The sequence below is a fragment of the Schistocerca nitens genome, chromosome 9, assembly GCF_023898315.1.
Source record: "Schistocerca nitens isolate TAMUIC-IGC-003100 chromosome 9, iqSchNite1.1, whole genome shotgun sequence".
NCBI classification, from domain to species: domain Eukaryota; kingdom Metazoa; phylum Arthropoda; class Insecta; order Orthoptera; family Acrididae; genus Schistocerca; species Schistocerca nitens.
Window position 1 is genome coordinate 226,510,326 of NC_064622.1, and position 17,862 is coordinate 226,528,187.

The 17,862-nt window shown below is 41.0% G+C and overlaps 1 protein-coding gene across 1 annotated transcript in view; it reads right to left on the bottom strand.

Annotated features, from left to right (window-relative positions):
- LOC126204142 (NADPH oxidase 4-like) overlaps positions 1-17,862 on the bottom strand; it is a 201,134-nt gene that overhangs the window by 64,197 nt on the left and 119,075 nt on the right. The window contains exon 6 of the mRNA XM_049938552.1: positions 4,397-4,550. Within this exon, the coding sequence (XP_049794509.1) occupies positions 4,397-4,550 (154 nt within the window). The remainder of the gene's footprint in view (positions 1-4,396; positions 4,551-17,862) is intronic.

Genomic DNA, 17,862 nt, shown 5'->3' on the forward strand with positions numbered 1-17,862 from the left:
AGTATGTGTTATCTGTTTCTTTTATTTTCCGTGGCAGTTTATTATACAGTTTTACACTTTCATGCAAGAAACTATTTTGAGTCTTATGTTTATTTTTCTTGTCTAGGTGAAAACAGTGACTTGTTTTTCTACTATAGTTATGAAAACTGCTATTTGTACTATAATTTTCTTTATTTTTCTTGATATACACTATGGTTTGGAATGTAAATTCACAAGGAACAGTCAGAATTTCTAACATTTTAAAAAGTTCTCTGCAGTGGGCCCACTTACTGCTTTTTGACATAAACCTTACTGCTCTCTTTTGCATGTTAGATACTGTTTTAAATTCTGAGCACTGTTTCCCCAGAAAATTATACCATAACTGATTACTGAATGAACATAACTAAAGCATACAGTCCTCAGACATTCATCACTGCATGCAGATGCAGTGCATAACATGTTGTGGATATCTTTTTCTGACAGTTTCATAGCATGTTCATTCCACTTAATTTGGCTGTCAAAGTGCAACCCTAAGAATTTTGTTGTAGGTACATCATCTATGGAGATGTTGTCTAGTTTTAAATTTAAGGGACTCTGTTTGCTGTTCATGCTAAAGCAAATCATATTTGTTTTCTTTACAGTGAAGGTTATTTTGTTTTCCTGTTACCATTTGTAGACATCCCTCAGTACTTCAGTAGAATTTTCTAGCATTTGTGCTGGTGTCTTAGTGGTGATTAATACGTTGCTGTCATCAGCAAACAATATCTTCTCTCCATGGCTGATGTGTTGCGGGAAACCATTTATATATACCAGAAACAATACTGGGCCCAGTACGTTCCCTTGAGAGACCCCAATATTGATATATTGTGGACCCAATATATGTTTCTCTATCTACTTTGATCCTCTGGAGATGTGTGATCTCTACTGTCTGTACCCTGTTTTCTAGATATGAATGAAACCATTTGTTAACCACTCCCCTAACTCCTAGTTCCCCTAACTTATGCAACAGTTTCTGGTGGTCAACTGTATCAAATGCCTTAGACAGGTCTAGGAAAAGGTCTGTTACATAGCTGTTCACGCATAGAGCTTCTAAAACTGTTTTTGTGAGTTGTGCTATTGCCGATTCTGTGCCTCTGCCAGGCCTGAAACCATATTGGTCATTGCAGAGGAGGTTGAATTTGCTTAGATAGCTCAGAAGCCTGTTTTTCATTTATTGTCTCTATCACTTTGGAAAAGTATGACAGCAGGGATATTGGTCTGTAGTTCTCAATGTTTTCTACAGTTGTTGCGGAGCTGCGAGAAGGAAGTGGTTGGAAGTGGAAACTACTAATGAAAGAACAATGTACATAGCTTGGATGTAAAAATTTGAAAATATAAAATCTCTGCCTAGACATCAATTATAGAATTAACAAATGAAAAATCCAGATCTTTTGCTGTATAACAGAATGAAGAATTATCACAGTTAAACAGTCTCTGGCTGCATAAACCCTTCAACTTAAGTATTTAAGAATGTGTTTCATTTCTTGCTTCAAAACACTTAAGATAGTTCAAAAATATCATTTAATCACTTGAGAGTAATGCAATTTGAGACTAAATACTTTTTGTGTCAATTTTTGTAAACATATGTGATGTAAGAGTGTTACAACTTGTTGGAACATGTATGGCAATAGTTTGAGTATCATACTTGTGACGAAGCAAGTTGGGATCTCTTTACTTGCTCTCTTGTTTTGACACCTGCCTCCTTAAATTCATTTTATTTTCATTTTTTCCTAATTACATTAAGATGCATGAGTATAATCTGCATTTCGATAAAAGAGAAAGGTTGGCCCTAATTCTTAAGGAATATAGCACCAGGTCTAATTTTGTGATTAGTTTTGTGTATGTAATTAATTCCCTAATTTATCTTGACAATTTCTAGTTAATATTGTTTGGTACAGATCATTATAGGCTAATTGAAACCATGTGTGTAGCGCCATACGCTAATAAGTAAATTATAGGCTAAAATCAGTAACTCTTTCTATGACTTAGATTCTACTGTTGACTTATGAACAAATATAAATTCTGTACTAATTATAAACATTTGGAAGAAGAGCTACTAGGATTCTTAAAATATTTACTTGGATCTATTCGAAAACATATTAGCAAAGCAAACCCTTAATTAATTCCAAAATACTTACCAGGTTTGTCAAAAGTATTGTTTGTATAACTATATCTGTTAATTTCATTATTTAAACAAATAATTTGGTCTAACCTTAGTGATAGAAGGAACTGTTAAAAAGAAGGAATTTTTCCATTATTCAGTTAACTGAATGAGTTATGTTTTAATTGTAATTTCTGTAACTTAAACATCGAAAAATGTATAGTTTCAGTGCCTGTTATTGTGAGGATATATAAAGGACTGCTTTCTGGTCCCAAGACAGTCAGTCCATGGCTGGTTTTCAAATGTGAAACATGTATTGGTTACGTTAACATCAATGCATCAACTTAACAGTGGAATAAGTGTAACACAAGTAAGCTGTGTGTTAGAACAGTTAGTGACAATGTCTGTTTAACGTATTTGAAAAATAGTGTCACACCCACCATATTATTCTGCAAGAACTGTGAACTGTGCAGTTAGGTTTTTATTGCTCATAGATGTTCAACAGCAAACTATTGTAGTACAGGGTGATTCAAAAAGAATACCACAACTTTAGGAATTTAAAACTCTGCAACGACAAAAGGCAGAGCCAAGCACTATCTGTCGGCGAATTAAGGGAGCTATAAAGTTTCATTTAGTTGTACATTTGTTCGCTTGAGGTGCTGTTGACTAGGCGTCAGCGTCAGTTGATGCTAAGATGGCGACTCGCAGAGCTAGCAGAGAGCTGCAAATTCCACAATCAACTGTATGGAGAGTCCTACGAAAAAGGTTAGTTATGAAACCTTATCGTGTGAAATTGGTTCAAGCACTGTCTGCAGCTGATAAGATTAAAAAAATCGATTTCTGTGATTTTATCCTTGCTCAAATGGAAACAGATGAATCTTTCGTTTCAAAGATTGTGTTTAGTGATGAAGCAACTTTCCACACTAACGGGAAAGTCAACCGTCACAATGTCTGTATATGGGGCACTGAGAATCCACGGGATACAACTCAGTATGAACGTGACTTGTCTAAGGTGAACGTTTTCTGTGCCATTTCAGCCAATAAAGTTTTTGGTCCCTTTTTCTTCGAAGGTGCAACTGTAACTGGACTACAGTATCTGGAGATGTTAGAGAATTGGCTGTTCCCTCAGCTCGAACCAGAAGCACAACAATTCATATTTCAGCAGGATGGAGCGCCACCACATTGGCACTTATCTGTCCGTAACTACCTGAACGTCAACTACCCGAGGCGATGGATCGGCCACCAGGCAGCCCGTGACAGAGCACTTCATCACTGGCCTCCAAGAAGCCCTGATCTTACCCCCTGCGATTTTTTCTTATGGGGGTATGTTAAGGATATGGTGTTTCGGCCACCTCTCCCAGCCACCATTGATGATTTGAAACGAGAAATAACAGCAGCTATCCAAACTGTTACGCCTGATATGTTACAGAGAGTGTGGAACGAGTTGGAGTATCGGGTTGATATTGCTCGAGTGTCTGGAGGGGGCCATATTGAACATCTCTGAACTTGTTTTTGAGTGAAAAAAAACCTTTTTAAATACTCTTTGTAATGATGTATAACAGAAGGTTATATTATGTTTCTTTCATTAATTACACATTTTTAAAGTTGTGGTATTCTTTTTGAATCACCCTGTAGTATGCTGATGTTGCCTGCAACCTATTAATGGGGCTTATCAACATTTATCAACAGTGAACTAGTCATATAATTGTGTAATATTGGAGAGGTTGTGAACAGTGAAAGTAAAGAAATGTAAAACACAATTGTGCAACATCATTTACAGTAGTCAGTGTTGAGCATCTATACACCCCTCCCCCATTTTCCAGCCAGTATAACAATGCAGTATGTCAACACCGAGACTATCAATGAAGAAATAAACCAGGTGAATGTCACATACTAACTGGCATTTGCCATGTCACAACAGTGCTCATATTGAGCAACAGAGTTAAAAACTTGGTGGGCTGCTCTATCCACTGAAATATGTGCATTTTCTGTATATCTTGTAGTTTTTACACAGTTGTCTTCTGGAACCCCGGAGGTACTTATGAATAATTCTAAAATATATGAACCACTGTGAACAATCTTACAGTTTTCAGTACTACTGCAAAGAATTTCAATCATTATCCTCTCTGCTCAGCTCAGTGCACATTCATTTGGTCAGGTGCACAATTAATAAATGATTTAAATTTAGATGACTCCTTTGAAGAGACTCTTACTCTTTTGTTATTGTGCTCTCAGTAGAAGGCAAAAACCTGAATTTAGAGTTTGATACATACCTACCTGAGAGGGTGACACAACAGCAGGAGCAAAAAAGGCAGGAAAAGATGATGTGTGAACCAGAAGGCATTGTAGTGTCTCTTGCGAACATATCCCACTGACATCACCGCAAGGATGCAAAGCAGGACAACCATAGCCACTCCAGTTATTCCTGCCACTAATTATGACAATCAATAAGATGTATTAAAAAGGATACTTCTATATACATTATCAACAAACTGCAAACAAATACGCATCAATTCTAAAATTTTGTGTAACACTGTAAGTAAGAATTACAAAATACTGCAGACAAGCAATAGTTATTTTATATTATTATACCACCTATACATATAATGTCATGAGGCAAGCTATATACAAAAGATCAGTGGCATAAATCAGAATTGGTCATTATAGGGAATATGAAAAGTCTACTACAATATAATTAAGCTAATGACAAATAGGAGAATTAGAAATTCTTTCATGTGAACTTATTACTTCCTCCTTTTCTCACACTAAAGAGAAAGTAAGTGGAAAGAAATAATCAGCTGTGAACAATTTGATATATAAATGAGACGTGTTTAATTCTTTTCCGTCTTAACACAACTTGTACCATTCACCTTTTTCTCCCCAGCCTGATGATCATGAAACCTTTGATGTTTACAGTTAAACATTATATCTTAACATAATTAACCTCGCACTCTGTGACTGTTAAAACTGTATGTTGAAGTGGGACTCAGACCCGGGACCTTCCCTTGTATTAATTTATTAGAATGTTTCAAAGCAGTTCAAACTCCACTGCAAGCTGAAATATTCATTCAGAAAACAACCTCTAGCCTGTGGCTAAGCTTAATCTCAGGAATATCTTTTCTTCCAAGTGTGCAAGTCCAGCTAGGTATTCAGGAGAGCTTCTGTGAAATTTGGTAAGTACGAGACGATTACTGGCAGAACTGAAATTGTGAGACTTAGGCCTTGGATCTGTCTTAGATAGGTCAGTTCGTAAGATGATGGATAACTAAATTCAAAATACCAGGTTCAACTGTGCATCAGGTACACAGTTTTACTCTGTAAGGAAGTGACATTCTACATTAAATTTCTCATATTACAGGTGCGCTTCCATAGCATTTTAAGATTTTGCATAGGACTTTATTATGTGCCTTTCTGTAGTTTGCAATTCTCAGTTTTGTATCGAACATAAACATGTTATAGATCATTTTACGAATATTATCTTTGACTTAGTTCTCTATGTATATTTGTATTTAAGCCTATTCAAATCATGATTAAAAATACTTTATCGACTATGTATAACAAAATATTATCATTTTCACTCATATTATTCATCATAGGAAAATTAATATGAAATAACAATAAGATCTGAATGAAAGGATTGGGTTTTTTGCTATAAAAAATATTTTTCTCTATATAATAACTTCTTCCAGGAGGTTCTTACATTCACCTTCCATGGTAGCTAAACATCAAGTTCCCGAAACGTCCAACTAAGGCAGTGTATCAGATTCACTACCTTTATCCTAATACTGGACAATCTCTGCACACTCTGACTGAATATATATATAAAAAAACAAAGATGATGTGACTTACCAAACGAAAGTGCTGGCAGGTCGATAGACACACAAACAAACACAAACATACACACAAAATTCAAGCTTTCGCAACAAACTGTTGCCTCATCAGGAAAGGAGAGAGAAAGACGAAAGGATGTGGGTTTTAATCTCAGGAATATCTTTTCTTCCAAGTGTGCAAGTCCAGCTAGGTATTCAGGAGAGCTTCTGTGAAATTTGGTAAGTACGAGACGATTACTGCATCCATTCGTCTTTCCCTCTCCTTCCCTCTTTCCTAATGAGGCAACAGTTTGTTGCAAAAGCTTGAATTTTGTGTATGTTTGTGTTTGTTTGTGTGTCTATCGACCTGCCAGCACTTTCGTTTGGTAAGTCACATCATCTTTGTTTTTAGATATATTTTTCCCACGTGGAAAGTTTCCCTCTATTATATATATATATATATATATATATATATATATATATATATATATATATATATATATATATATATAAAGAAAGATGATGAGACTTACCAAACAAAAGCGCTGGCAGGTCGATAGACACACAAACAAACACAAATATACACACAAAATTCAAGCTTTCGCAACAAACTGTTGCCTCATCAGGAAAGAGGGAAGGAGAGGGAAAGACGAAAGGATGTGGGTTTTAAGGGAGAGGGTAAGGAGTCATTCCAATCCCGGGAGCGGAAAGACTTACCTTAGGGGGAAAAAAGGACAGGTATACACTCGCACACACACACGTATCCATCCACACATATATATATATATATATATATATATATATATATATATATATATATATATATATATATATATATATAAACAAAGGACGGGTATACACTCGCACACACACACATATCCATCCACACATATACAGACACAAGCAGACATATTTAAAGACAAAGAGTTTGGGCAGAGATGTCAGTCGAGGCAGAAGTGCAGAGGCAAAGATGTTGTTGAATGACAGGTGAGGTATGAGTGGCGGCAACTTGAAATTAGCGGAGATTGAGGCCTGGTGGATAACGGGAAGAGAGGATATATTGAAGAGCAAGTTCCCATCTCCGGAGTTCGGATAGGTTGGTGTTAGTGGGAAGTATCCAGATAACCCGGACGGTGTAACACTGCGCCAAGATGTGCTGGCCGTGCACCAAGGCATGTTTAGCCACAGGGTGATCCTCATTACCAACAAACACTGTCTGCCTGTGTCCATTCATGCGAATGGACAGTTTGTTGCTGGTCATTCCCACATAGAATGCATCACAGTGTAGGCAGGTCAGTTGGTAGATCACGTGGGTGCTTTCACACGTGGCTCTGCCTTTGATCGTGTACACCTTCCAGGTTACAGGACTGGAGTAGGTGGTGGTGGGAGGGTGCATGGGACAGGTTTTACACCGGGGGCGGTTACAAGGGTAGGAGCCAGAGGGTAGGGAAGGTGGTTTGGGGATTTCATAGGGATGAACTAACAGGTTACGAAGGTTAGGTGGACGGCGGAAAGACACTCTTGGTGGAGTGGGGAGGATTTCATGAAGGATGGATCTCATTTCAGGGCAGGATTTGAGGAAGTCGTATCCCTGCTGGAGAGCCACATTCAGAATCTGATCCAGTCCCGGAAAGTATCCTGTCACAAGTGGGGCACTTTTGTGGTTCTTCTGTGGGAGGTTCTGGGTTTGAGAGGATGAGGAAGTGGCTCTGGCTATTTGCTTCTGTATCAGGTCGGGAGGGTAGTTGCGGGATGTGAAAGCTGTTGTCAGGTTGTTGGTGTAATGCTTCAGGGATTCCGGACTGGAGCAGATTCGTTTGCCACGAAGACCTAGGCTGTAGGGAAGGGACCGTTTGATGTGGAATGGATGGCAGCTGTCATAATGGAGGTACTGTTGCTTGTTGGTGGGTTTGATGTGGACGGACGTGTTAAGCTGGCCATTGGACAGGTGGAGGTCAACATCAAGGAAAGTGGCATGGGATTTGGAGTAGGACCAGGTGAATCTGATGGAACCAAAGGAGTTGAGGTTGGAGAGGAAATTCTGGAGTTCTTCTTCACTGTGAGTCCAGATCATGAAGATGTCATCAATAAATCTGTACCAAACTTTGGGTTGGCAGGCTTGGGTAACCAAGAAGGCTTCCTCTAAGTGACCCATGAATAGGTTGGCATATGAGGGGGCCATCCTGGTACCCATGGCTGTTCCCTTTAATTGTTGGTATGTCTGGCCTTCAAAAGTGAAGAAGTTGTGGGTCAGGATGAAGCTGGCTAAGGTAATGAGGAAAGAGGTTTTAGGTAGGGTGGCAGGTGATCGGCGTGAAAGGAAGTGCTCCATCGCAGCGAGGCCCTGGACGTGCGGGATATTTGTGTACAAGGAAGTGGCATCAGTGGTTACAAGGATGGTTTCCGGGGGTAACGGATTGGGTAAGGATTCCAGGCGTTCGAGTAAGTGGTTGGTGTCTTTGATGAAGGATGGGAGACTGCATGTAATGGGTTGAAGGTGTTGATCTACGTAGGCAGAGATACGTTCGGTGGGGGCTTGGTAACCAGCTACAATGGGGCGGCCGGGATGGCCTGTCCAATATATATATTTTGGGGAGTCATTCCGGTCCCGGGGGTGGAGGGACTTGCCTTGGGGGGAATGTCTGCTTGTGTCTGTATATGTGTCCTTTCGTCTTTCCCTCTCCTCCTTCCCTCTTTCCTGACGAAGCAACCGCTGGTTGTGAGGGCTGGGATTTCGTGTGTATGTTTATGTGTCTATCGACCTGCCAGTGCTTTCGTTCGGGAAGTCACATCATCTTTGTTTTTAGATATATTTTTCCCATGTGGAATGTTTCCCTCTATTATATTCGTATCATTAATTTGAACCCAACAATTACGTTTGTTATTGTCACTGTTGCATTTCGAAATCTTTCCTGTCATCTTATTTTCTCTTTCTGTTTTTGCAAGTAGTATCACTTTGTATTCACCTTCTCCTCTTTACCGAATCTACCATACAATTTTATCCCGCCTATATATACTCAATAATACGTAACCCACTTCCAAACCATAACCAAAAAAAATTTTTCCGCTTTCAACAATACCGCTGCTACAAAATCCACCGTTTCCAGTTCACAAACAGTTCCTTTCAGCTATTAAACAGCCATTTCGGCTAGTTCTAATAACTTTCGTTTTTTCACTTCTTTTCCATTTCCGTTTTTCCCACATCACTGATCTTTTTTAGCCGCTTCCCACAGGTTTTAACGTCATTATTTCTTCGTCATACAATTGTCAGCCTCATTTTCACAATCTGCCACCACTAAACCACTCTTTTTAATACATTTACACGCAGTTTTTTCGAAATTTTCCCGAATTGCTCCACCCTTGAACGTGTTTTGGCGGCAACACAACCACATAACCTTTGTGCACATCGTTGTCTACCAACCCAAGTTCACCACAGGATCAACATAGCCCAGCTATAACCAACACTTTTTCGCCTTTTTTCACACCAGATCTCCAATTGCTTTCCAGTTCACCTTATCTCTCGCCATATATTTTTATTTTCATTTCCATTTCAGCCTCATGTTACACTTTCCACCTTCTAATACCATGTCACCCTCACAACAACGACCCCATTAAGTTTTATTTACATTCCCTCCACAAACATGCCTTCGCCCTAGCCAGATTACACTCCCATATTCTATTTTCTCAGGCTTGTCTGACATTTGGCATTACCCCCAAAGGCCTCACACTTAAAGTTCCCATCTCTGGCTGTAATCCTTCTTTCCATCAGTCCCTACACCAGTTCCAAACTGAACAATCCATTGCCGTCACCCACCTAATCCTTCACCTACACATCAACTCAGCCAATGAACACACCCGTCAACTCCTATCCTTAATAAAAGTCTTCAATCTTTCCTCTCCCACATCCACACCGGCTGTTCAGAGCATCCTCCTACAGGCCAATCGCAAATTAGAACAGCATGCCACCCTCCACCTCAAAAAACTATCCAATCTCCTGGTTTCCCACCTCCAGAAAGGCAACTCACTCACCCTTCACAACCTTTCCAGCAAACCTCAAACTCCTCTCATTGCACACAGACCCAGTCTCTCCCATCTACTCAATCTCCCACTTTCAGCTCCACTCCCCCCAAAACCTCAAAATTCCAATCAACACAATCTGGAACCACAACACCCTAATTCAGTAGTTAACCTTTCCTCCAAACCTCTCTCCCAATCCGAAACCTCTGTCCTATCCAAAGGCCTCACCTTCAGCCCCACTCCCAGATTCAACCAAACACCCCTTGTCAAAGATTTACTGTCCTACACCCGTACTCTCTGCTGGAAATATCACTTTGCCACGAAGAAAAATGATTCTAATGGTCCAACTCCCCAAGACACTATCCAAATTGAACACTGCCTGGAACAGTTCCGTCCTCCGTCACAGCGGGACCCACCTCCTCTTCCTCAAAATCACCCTCTCCAAACCTTCCAGGAATTTCTGACTTCCAGCCTTGCCTCTCAATCCTTCTTTAAAAATCTCAATCCTACTCCCAACATCACCACTGCTGAAGCCCAGGCTATCCGTGATCTGAAGGCTGACCGATCCATCGTCATTCATCCGGTGGACAAGGGTTCCATGGCCGTGGTACTTGATCGTCGGGAGTATGTGGCTGAGGGACTGCGTCAGCTTTCAGACAACACTACATACAAAGTTTGCCAAGGTAATCCCATTCCTGATGTCCAGGCGCAGCTTCAAGGAATCCTCAGAACCTTAGGCCCCCTACAAAACCTTTCACCTGACTCCATCAACCTCCTGACCCCACCAACACCCCGCACCCCTACCTTCTACCTTCTTCCTAAAATTCACAGACCCAATCATCCTGGCCGTCCCATTGTAGCTGGCTACCAAGCCCCCACAGAACGTATCTCTGCCTACGTAGATCAACACCTTCAACCCATTACATGCAGTCTCCCATCCTTCATCAAAGACACCAACCACTTTCTCGAATGCCTGGAATCCCTACCCAGTCTGTTACCCCCGGAAACCATCCTTGTAACCATTGATGCCACTTCCTTATACACTATTATTCCGCACGTCCTGGGCCTCTCTGCAATGGAGCACTTCCTTTCACGCCGATCACCTGCCACCCTGCCAAAAACCTCTTTCCTCATTACCTTTGCCAGCTTCATCCTGACCCACAACTTCTTCACTTTCGAAGGCCAGACATACCAACAATTAAAGGGAACAGCCATGAGTACCAGGATGGCCCCCTCGTACGCCAACCTATTCATGGGTCGCTTAGAGGAAGCCTTCTTGGTTACCCAGGCCTGCCAACCCAAAGTTTGGTACAGATTTATTGATGACATCTTCATGATCTGGACTCACAGTGAAGAAGAACTCCAGAATTTCCTCTCCAACCTCAACTCCTTTGGTTCCATCAGATTCACCTGGTCCTACTCCAAATCCCATGCCACTTTCCTTGATGTTGACCTCCACCTGTCCAATGGCCAGCTTAACACGTCCGTCCACATCAAACCCACCAACAAGCAACAGTACCTCCATTATGACAGCTGCCATCCATTCCACATCAAACGGTCCCTTCCCTACAGCCTAGGTCTTCGTGGCAAACGAATCTGCTCCAGTCCGGAATCCCTGAAGCATTACACCAACAACCTGACAACAGCTTTCACATCCCGCAACTACCCTCCCGACCTGATACAGAAGCAAATAGCCAGAGCCACTTCCTCATCCTCTCAAACCCAGAACCTCCCACAGAAGAACCACAAAAGTGCCCCACTTGTGACAGGATACTTTCCGGGACTGGATCAGATTCTGAATGTGGCTCTCCAGCAGGGATACGACTTCCTCAAATCCTGCCCTGAAATGAGATCCATCCTTCATGAAATCCTCTCCACTCCACCAAGAGTGTCTTTCCGCCGTCCACCTAACCTTCGTAACCTGTTAGTTCATCCCTATGAAATCCCCAAACCACCTTCCCTACCCTCTGGCTCCTACCCTTGTAACCGCCCCCGGTGTAAAACCTGTCCCATGCACCCTCCCACCACCACCTACTCCAGTCCTGTAACCTGGAAGGTGTACACGATCAAAGGCAGAGCCACGTGTGAAAGCATCCACGTGATCTACCAACTGACCTGCCTACACTGTGACGCATTCTATGTGAGAATGACCAGCAACAAACTGTCTATTCGCATGAATGGACACAGGCAGACAGTGTTTGTTGGTAATGAGGATCACCCTGTGGCTAAACATGCCTTGGTGCACGGCCAGCACATCTTGGCACAGTGTTACACCGTCCGGGTTATCTGGATACTTCCCACTGACACCAACCTATCCGAACTCCGGAGATGGGAACTTGCTCTTCAATATATCCTCTCTTCCCGTTATCCACCAGGCCTCATTCTCCGCTAATTTCAAGTTGCCGCCACTCATACCTCACCTGTCATTCAACAACATCTTTGCCTCTGCACTTCTGCCTCGACTGACATCTCTGCCCAAACTCTTTGTCTTTAAATATGTCTGCTTGTGTCTGTATATGTGTGGATGGATATGTGTGTGTGTGCGAGTGTATACCCGTCCTTTTTTCCCCCTAAGGTAAGTCTTTCTGCTCCCGGGATTGGAATGACTCCTTACCCTCTCCCTTAAAACCCACATCCTTTCGTCTTTCCCTCTCCTTCCCTCTTTCCTGAAGAGGCAACCGTTGGTTGCGAAAGCTAGAATTTCGTGTGTATGTTTGTTTTTGTTTGTGTGTCTATCGACCTGCCAACACTTTCGTTTAGTAAGTCACATCATATTTGTTTTTAGATATATATCTATAAAACAAAGATGATGTGACTTACCAAATGAAAGCGCTGGCAGGTCGATAGACACACAAACATACACACAAAATTCTAGCTTTCGCAACCAACGGTTGCTTCATCAGGAAAGAGGGGAGGGAAGGGAAAGACGAAAGGATGTGGGTTTTAAGGGAGAGGGTAAGGAGTCAGTCCAATCCCGGGAGCAGAAAGACTTACCTTAGGGGGAAAAAAGGACGGGTATACATCGCACACACACACATATCCATCAACACATATACAGACACAAGCAGACATATTCAAAGACGAAGAGTTTGGGCAGAGATGTCAGTCGAGGCAGAAGTGCAGAGGCAAAGATGTTGTTGAATGACAGGTGAGGTATGAGTGGCGGCAACTTGAAATTAGCGGAGATTGTGGCCTGGTGGGTAATGGGAAGAGAGGATATATTGAAGAGCAAGTTCCCATCTCCGGAGTTAGTGGGAAGTATCCAGATAACCCGGATGGTGTAACACTGCGCCAAGATGTGCTGGCCGTGCACCAAGGCATGTTTAGCCACAGGGTGATCCTCATTACCAACAAACACTGTCTGCCTGTGTCCATTCATGCGAATGGACAATTTGTTGCTGGTCATTCCCACATAGAATGCATCACAGTGTAGGCAGGTCAGTTGGTAAATCACGTGAGTGCTTTCACACGTGGCTCTGCCTTTGATCGTGTACACCTTCCGGGTTACAGGACTGGAGTAGGTGGTGGTGGGAGGGTGCATGGGACAGGTTTTACACTGGGGGCAGTTACAAGGATAGGAGCCAGAGGGTAGGGAAGGTGGTTTGGGGATTTCATAGGGATGAACTAACAGGTTACGAAGGTTAGGTGGACGGCGGAAAGGCACTCTTGGTGGAGTGGGGAGGATTTCATGAAGGATGGATCTCATTTCAGGGCAGGATTTGAGGAAGTCGTATCCCTGCTGGAGAGCCACATTCAGAGTCTGGTCCAGTCCTGGAAAGTATCCTGTCACTAGTGGGGCACTTTTGTGGTTCTTCTGTGGGAAGTTCTGGGTTTGAGGGGATGAGGAAGTGGCTCTGGTTATTTGCTTCTGTACCAGGTCGGGAGGGTAGTTGCAGGATGCGAAAGCTGTTGTCAGGTTGTTGGTGTAATGGTTCAGGGATTCTGGACTGGAGCAGATTCGTTTGCTATGAAGACGCAGGCTGTAGGGAAGGGACCGTTTGATGTGGAATGGGTGGCAGCTGTCATAATGGAGGTACTGTTGCTTGTTGGTGGGTTTGATGTGGACAGACGTGTGAAGCTGGCCATTGGACAGGTGGAGGTCAACGTCAAAGAAAGTGGCGTGAGATTTCGTGTAGGACCAGGTGAATCTGGTGGAACCGAAGGAGTTGAGGTTGGAGAGGAAATTCTGGAATTCTTCTTCACTGTGAGTCCAGATCATGAAGATGTCTTCAATAAATCTGTACCAAACTTTGGGTTGGCAAGCCTGGGTAACCAAGAAGGCTTCCTCTAAGCGACCCATGAATAGGTTGGCGTACGAGGGGGCCATCCTGGTACCCATGGCTGTTCCCTTTAATTGCTGGTATGTCTGGCCTTCGAAAGTGAAGAAGTTGTGGGTCAGGATGAAGCTGGCTAAGGTAATGAGGAAAGAGGTTTTAGGCAGGGTGGCAGGTGATCGGCGTGAAAGGAAGTGCTCCATCGCAGCGAGGCCCTGGATGTGCGGAATATTTGTGTATAAGGAAGTGGAGTTTCCGTTGTCCATTGTTTCACTGACCTATATGTCTTAATTTTGATTCCCAGTTAACATGTCAAATTTCTCTGTGAAAGGAAGGTAGAGGATGGTGTCCACTTCGTGACTCACGAAGCATATGGAAAATCTATTTTTACAAAATGAACGTGACACTGACATGCAAACCATTAAAATGTAAAAGAGGTGGAGATCTTGCCTTATAACTTGCATAAAAATTACTGTATTTATTCTATCATAGAACTGCACCAGCCCCAATGTGAATACTGTTCTCAGGTAACTGGTATTCATAAGCAGCTGGAAATCACCCTGACTACTTGAAACATAGCAAAGTGGAATAATCCCCTTTAGACTGCTATCGGTACTAATATAAATATTATTTTTTTTTTATCTATGCTGTACATAGTATTTGAATAAAATGTAAAAATCGTGTACAGCATGTATTTTTTATTCTTATCGTCTAAAGCATAACTTAAATTTGGTTGATGATCAGAGTACAAATATAGGCCTACTACATAAAAACATTTTGCATATGGAAATATTTCAACTTGTAAGATTTATGCGAACACATGCACTCACAATTTTAACCCCGATAATAAGTGTCTGATTCATGACTTATATTCCTCATATTGAAGTCCTTTTCTCCATTTTGTGTAAATAAAACTTTGTATCTCTACAAATTTCATAGCTGAGAAAACATTGTGACTAACGAATTTTATTTTCACCAAAAATTCAATGTTACCATTTTATATATCTGATTTTTCTGTAACTATAATTGTGTACTATTACTGGGAAAAAGTCTTATTCAATGAAACATTTCAAATATGAGAAATGTGGAGAAAATCTGTGTGCCTAATAATCTGATTATTCATCAGAATCCCATATTACATCCATTTAAAGAATGACTAAACAATAGTTACACAAAGTAACTTCATGTCAAAATGAATGTAAATAATGCCTACGATTCCTGTATTTTATCAAATACATAGTTAGTTAATATTCTAAAAATTCATAAAGCATTTATAAAGCATTTCCTTAATGAGTATTTTAATAGGTATTTTAGACAGTTCTCACACTCAGCAGTTACCACTCTTCATGAAAATGTTCTCACAGTTATCACTGACAACTCAGTTCTGAATATTAACTGTAAGCCAACACTAAGCAACAGTTATATTCTAATAGGTGCCATGAGTTATTCATCTGCAGCTAGTCTTGTCAGGTCAACCTCAATCAGTTATGTATTCAAAGTTGGAACACTGCTGGACTACTCCCATTGCAGCATGCACAGAAATATTTAATCAGTTTTTCTTCCCACACTATATGACAAGTTGCACAAGTTGGTTTTGTAAGAAGCTCATTATTTGCAGCATCACACTCAGAATTTATTGTGGCCCTCTGGTTTGGAGCCAATGAAAAGTCAAAATCTCTAGAGTGTCAGAGGATTCTGCAACGATCTCAGACGCGAATTTCTTGACCTCTTAAATCTGGTGGAGATTTGTTGGACCCCCTTCAATAGGGCTATGGCACATTGGAATAAGGAGCTGCTATCAGGTTAGCAGAGTACCATGCCACACACTTGGTGGTTTTTTTAGGTTAGAGGAGTCCAGCTTTGGAGTCAATGATATATTGTCTGCTGAAATCAAAAGATAATTCAGCCACTTAGTTTTAGACAACTCTCTTCCTCGGAAACAGAAAAGAGAAAACGTTAATGTGACATTAGCAAAGTACAGGAACACCTATGCTAAGATCCCAGAATCAGTATTGCTTGTTAAAGGTAATATTGCCTGCATAGTATTAGGAACAGAAAGTTTGCTGAAATGTGAAGTGAACAGCAGGAAAATTCTAAATTTAGATTGGGATATATATCACATATATAGGTTAGATGCAAATGCTGGCAGCATATTTGTTGCTGTCTTATACCTAATAGCAACAAACAATCACACTTTCAGAATCGGGTAACAGAGGAGGTCATCAGCATTCATAAGGCTCTGATAACACCAGTAACTAAAAGTGTGTTACAAGGAATCCATCCAGATTTTGGTTTTCCGTGATTCCCCTAAATCGCTCCAGGCAAATGCCAGAATGCCTTTGAAAAGGACATCACCAGTTTCCTTCCACATCCTTTCATAATCTGAGCTTATGCTCCGTCTGTAATGACTGTGCTATCAATGGGAAATTAAATTGTAATTTTCCTTCCTTCCTTCAGACTATTCAACATCAAATATTCAGATCTGGGACGAAGATGTGGAGCACAAATAGACAAAATTCAAAATCATTATTCAATGCCTTAGACCAGTATGCTCCAAGCAAGCTTCTGAAGGATGGGAAGATTCATTATGGTTCAATACATAGCTGCTAAAGTTCATAGATATAAGTGAAAGCAAATACTAGTTGACAAACAAAAGATGAATGAATCCTAAATGAGTACAATGAGAGCAACAGAAGAAGTGTTCAATAAATTTGAAGGTAAAATTTTGCCAAAGGCAGTAAACAAATCAAAAACATATAATCAGTCATAATGACACTGAACTGGAGGATGACAAGAGAGAAGGCAAAACACTGAATTGTTTCACTGTGGATAACACAATACAGTTCCTCCTTTTAATTGGTCCATAAATGCCAAGGCAGCATGGCATGTGGACCAGATGAGATTCCTGTGAGAGTCTACAGAGATTATGAGAAAAGACTTGATAACACTTCAGCTTTAGTTTACTATAGATTGCTGGAGCTAGAAAGTGTACCTATCAGATGGAAAAAAGTGCAGGTAATTTCTGTTTTCAAGAAGATCTGAAGAACAGATGCACACAGTTATAGGCCTGCATCACTGACATCAATCTGCTTGTAGAATTACAGAACATGTTCACCATTCACATATTATGACATTATTGAAGAATGAAAATCTCCTCTACAAAAATCAATAGGAATTTCAGAAACAGATATCTTGCAGAACTCAGCTAATTCTCTTCATTCATGAGGTCCAGACCACTGTGCACCATGGCACCAGGTTGATACTGTCTTCTTTGGTTTTGGAAAGGCATTTCATACAGTTCCACAGTGTCATTTAGTCTGCAAAATACAAGCTTACCATTTATTGACCAGATGTGTCATTAGAGTCAGAACTTCCTTCAGAATAGAATTAAACGTATTGCTCTTACTGGAATAAAACTGATGGACATAAAGGTAATTTCAAGAATACTTCAAGGTACTATGACAGAATCATTACTGTTTATAATATATATAAATGATCTAGTGGAAGCTCCATGAAGCTGTTTGTGCACAATACAACTGTCTATAGAAAATCTCAGATGACTGTAGCAGATGGATGGATGAATGGAGCATGGAGTGTCATTTGACCTTGAATGTAAATAAATGTAGTGTAAGGTGCATAAACA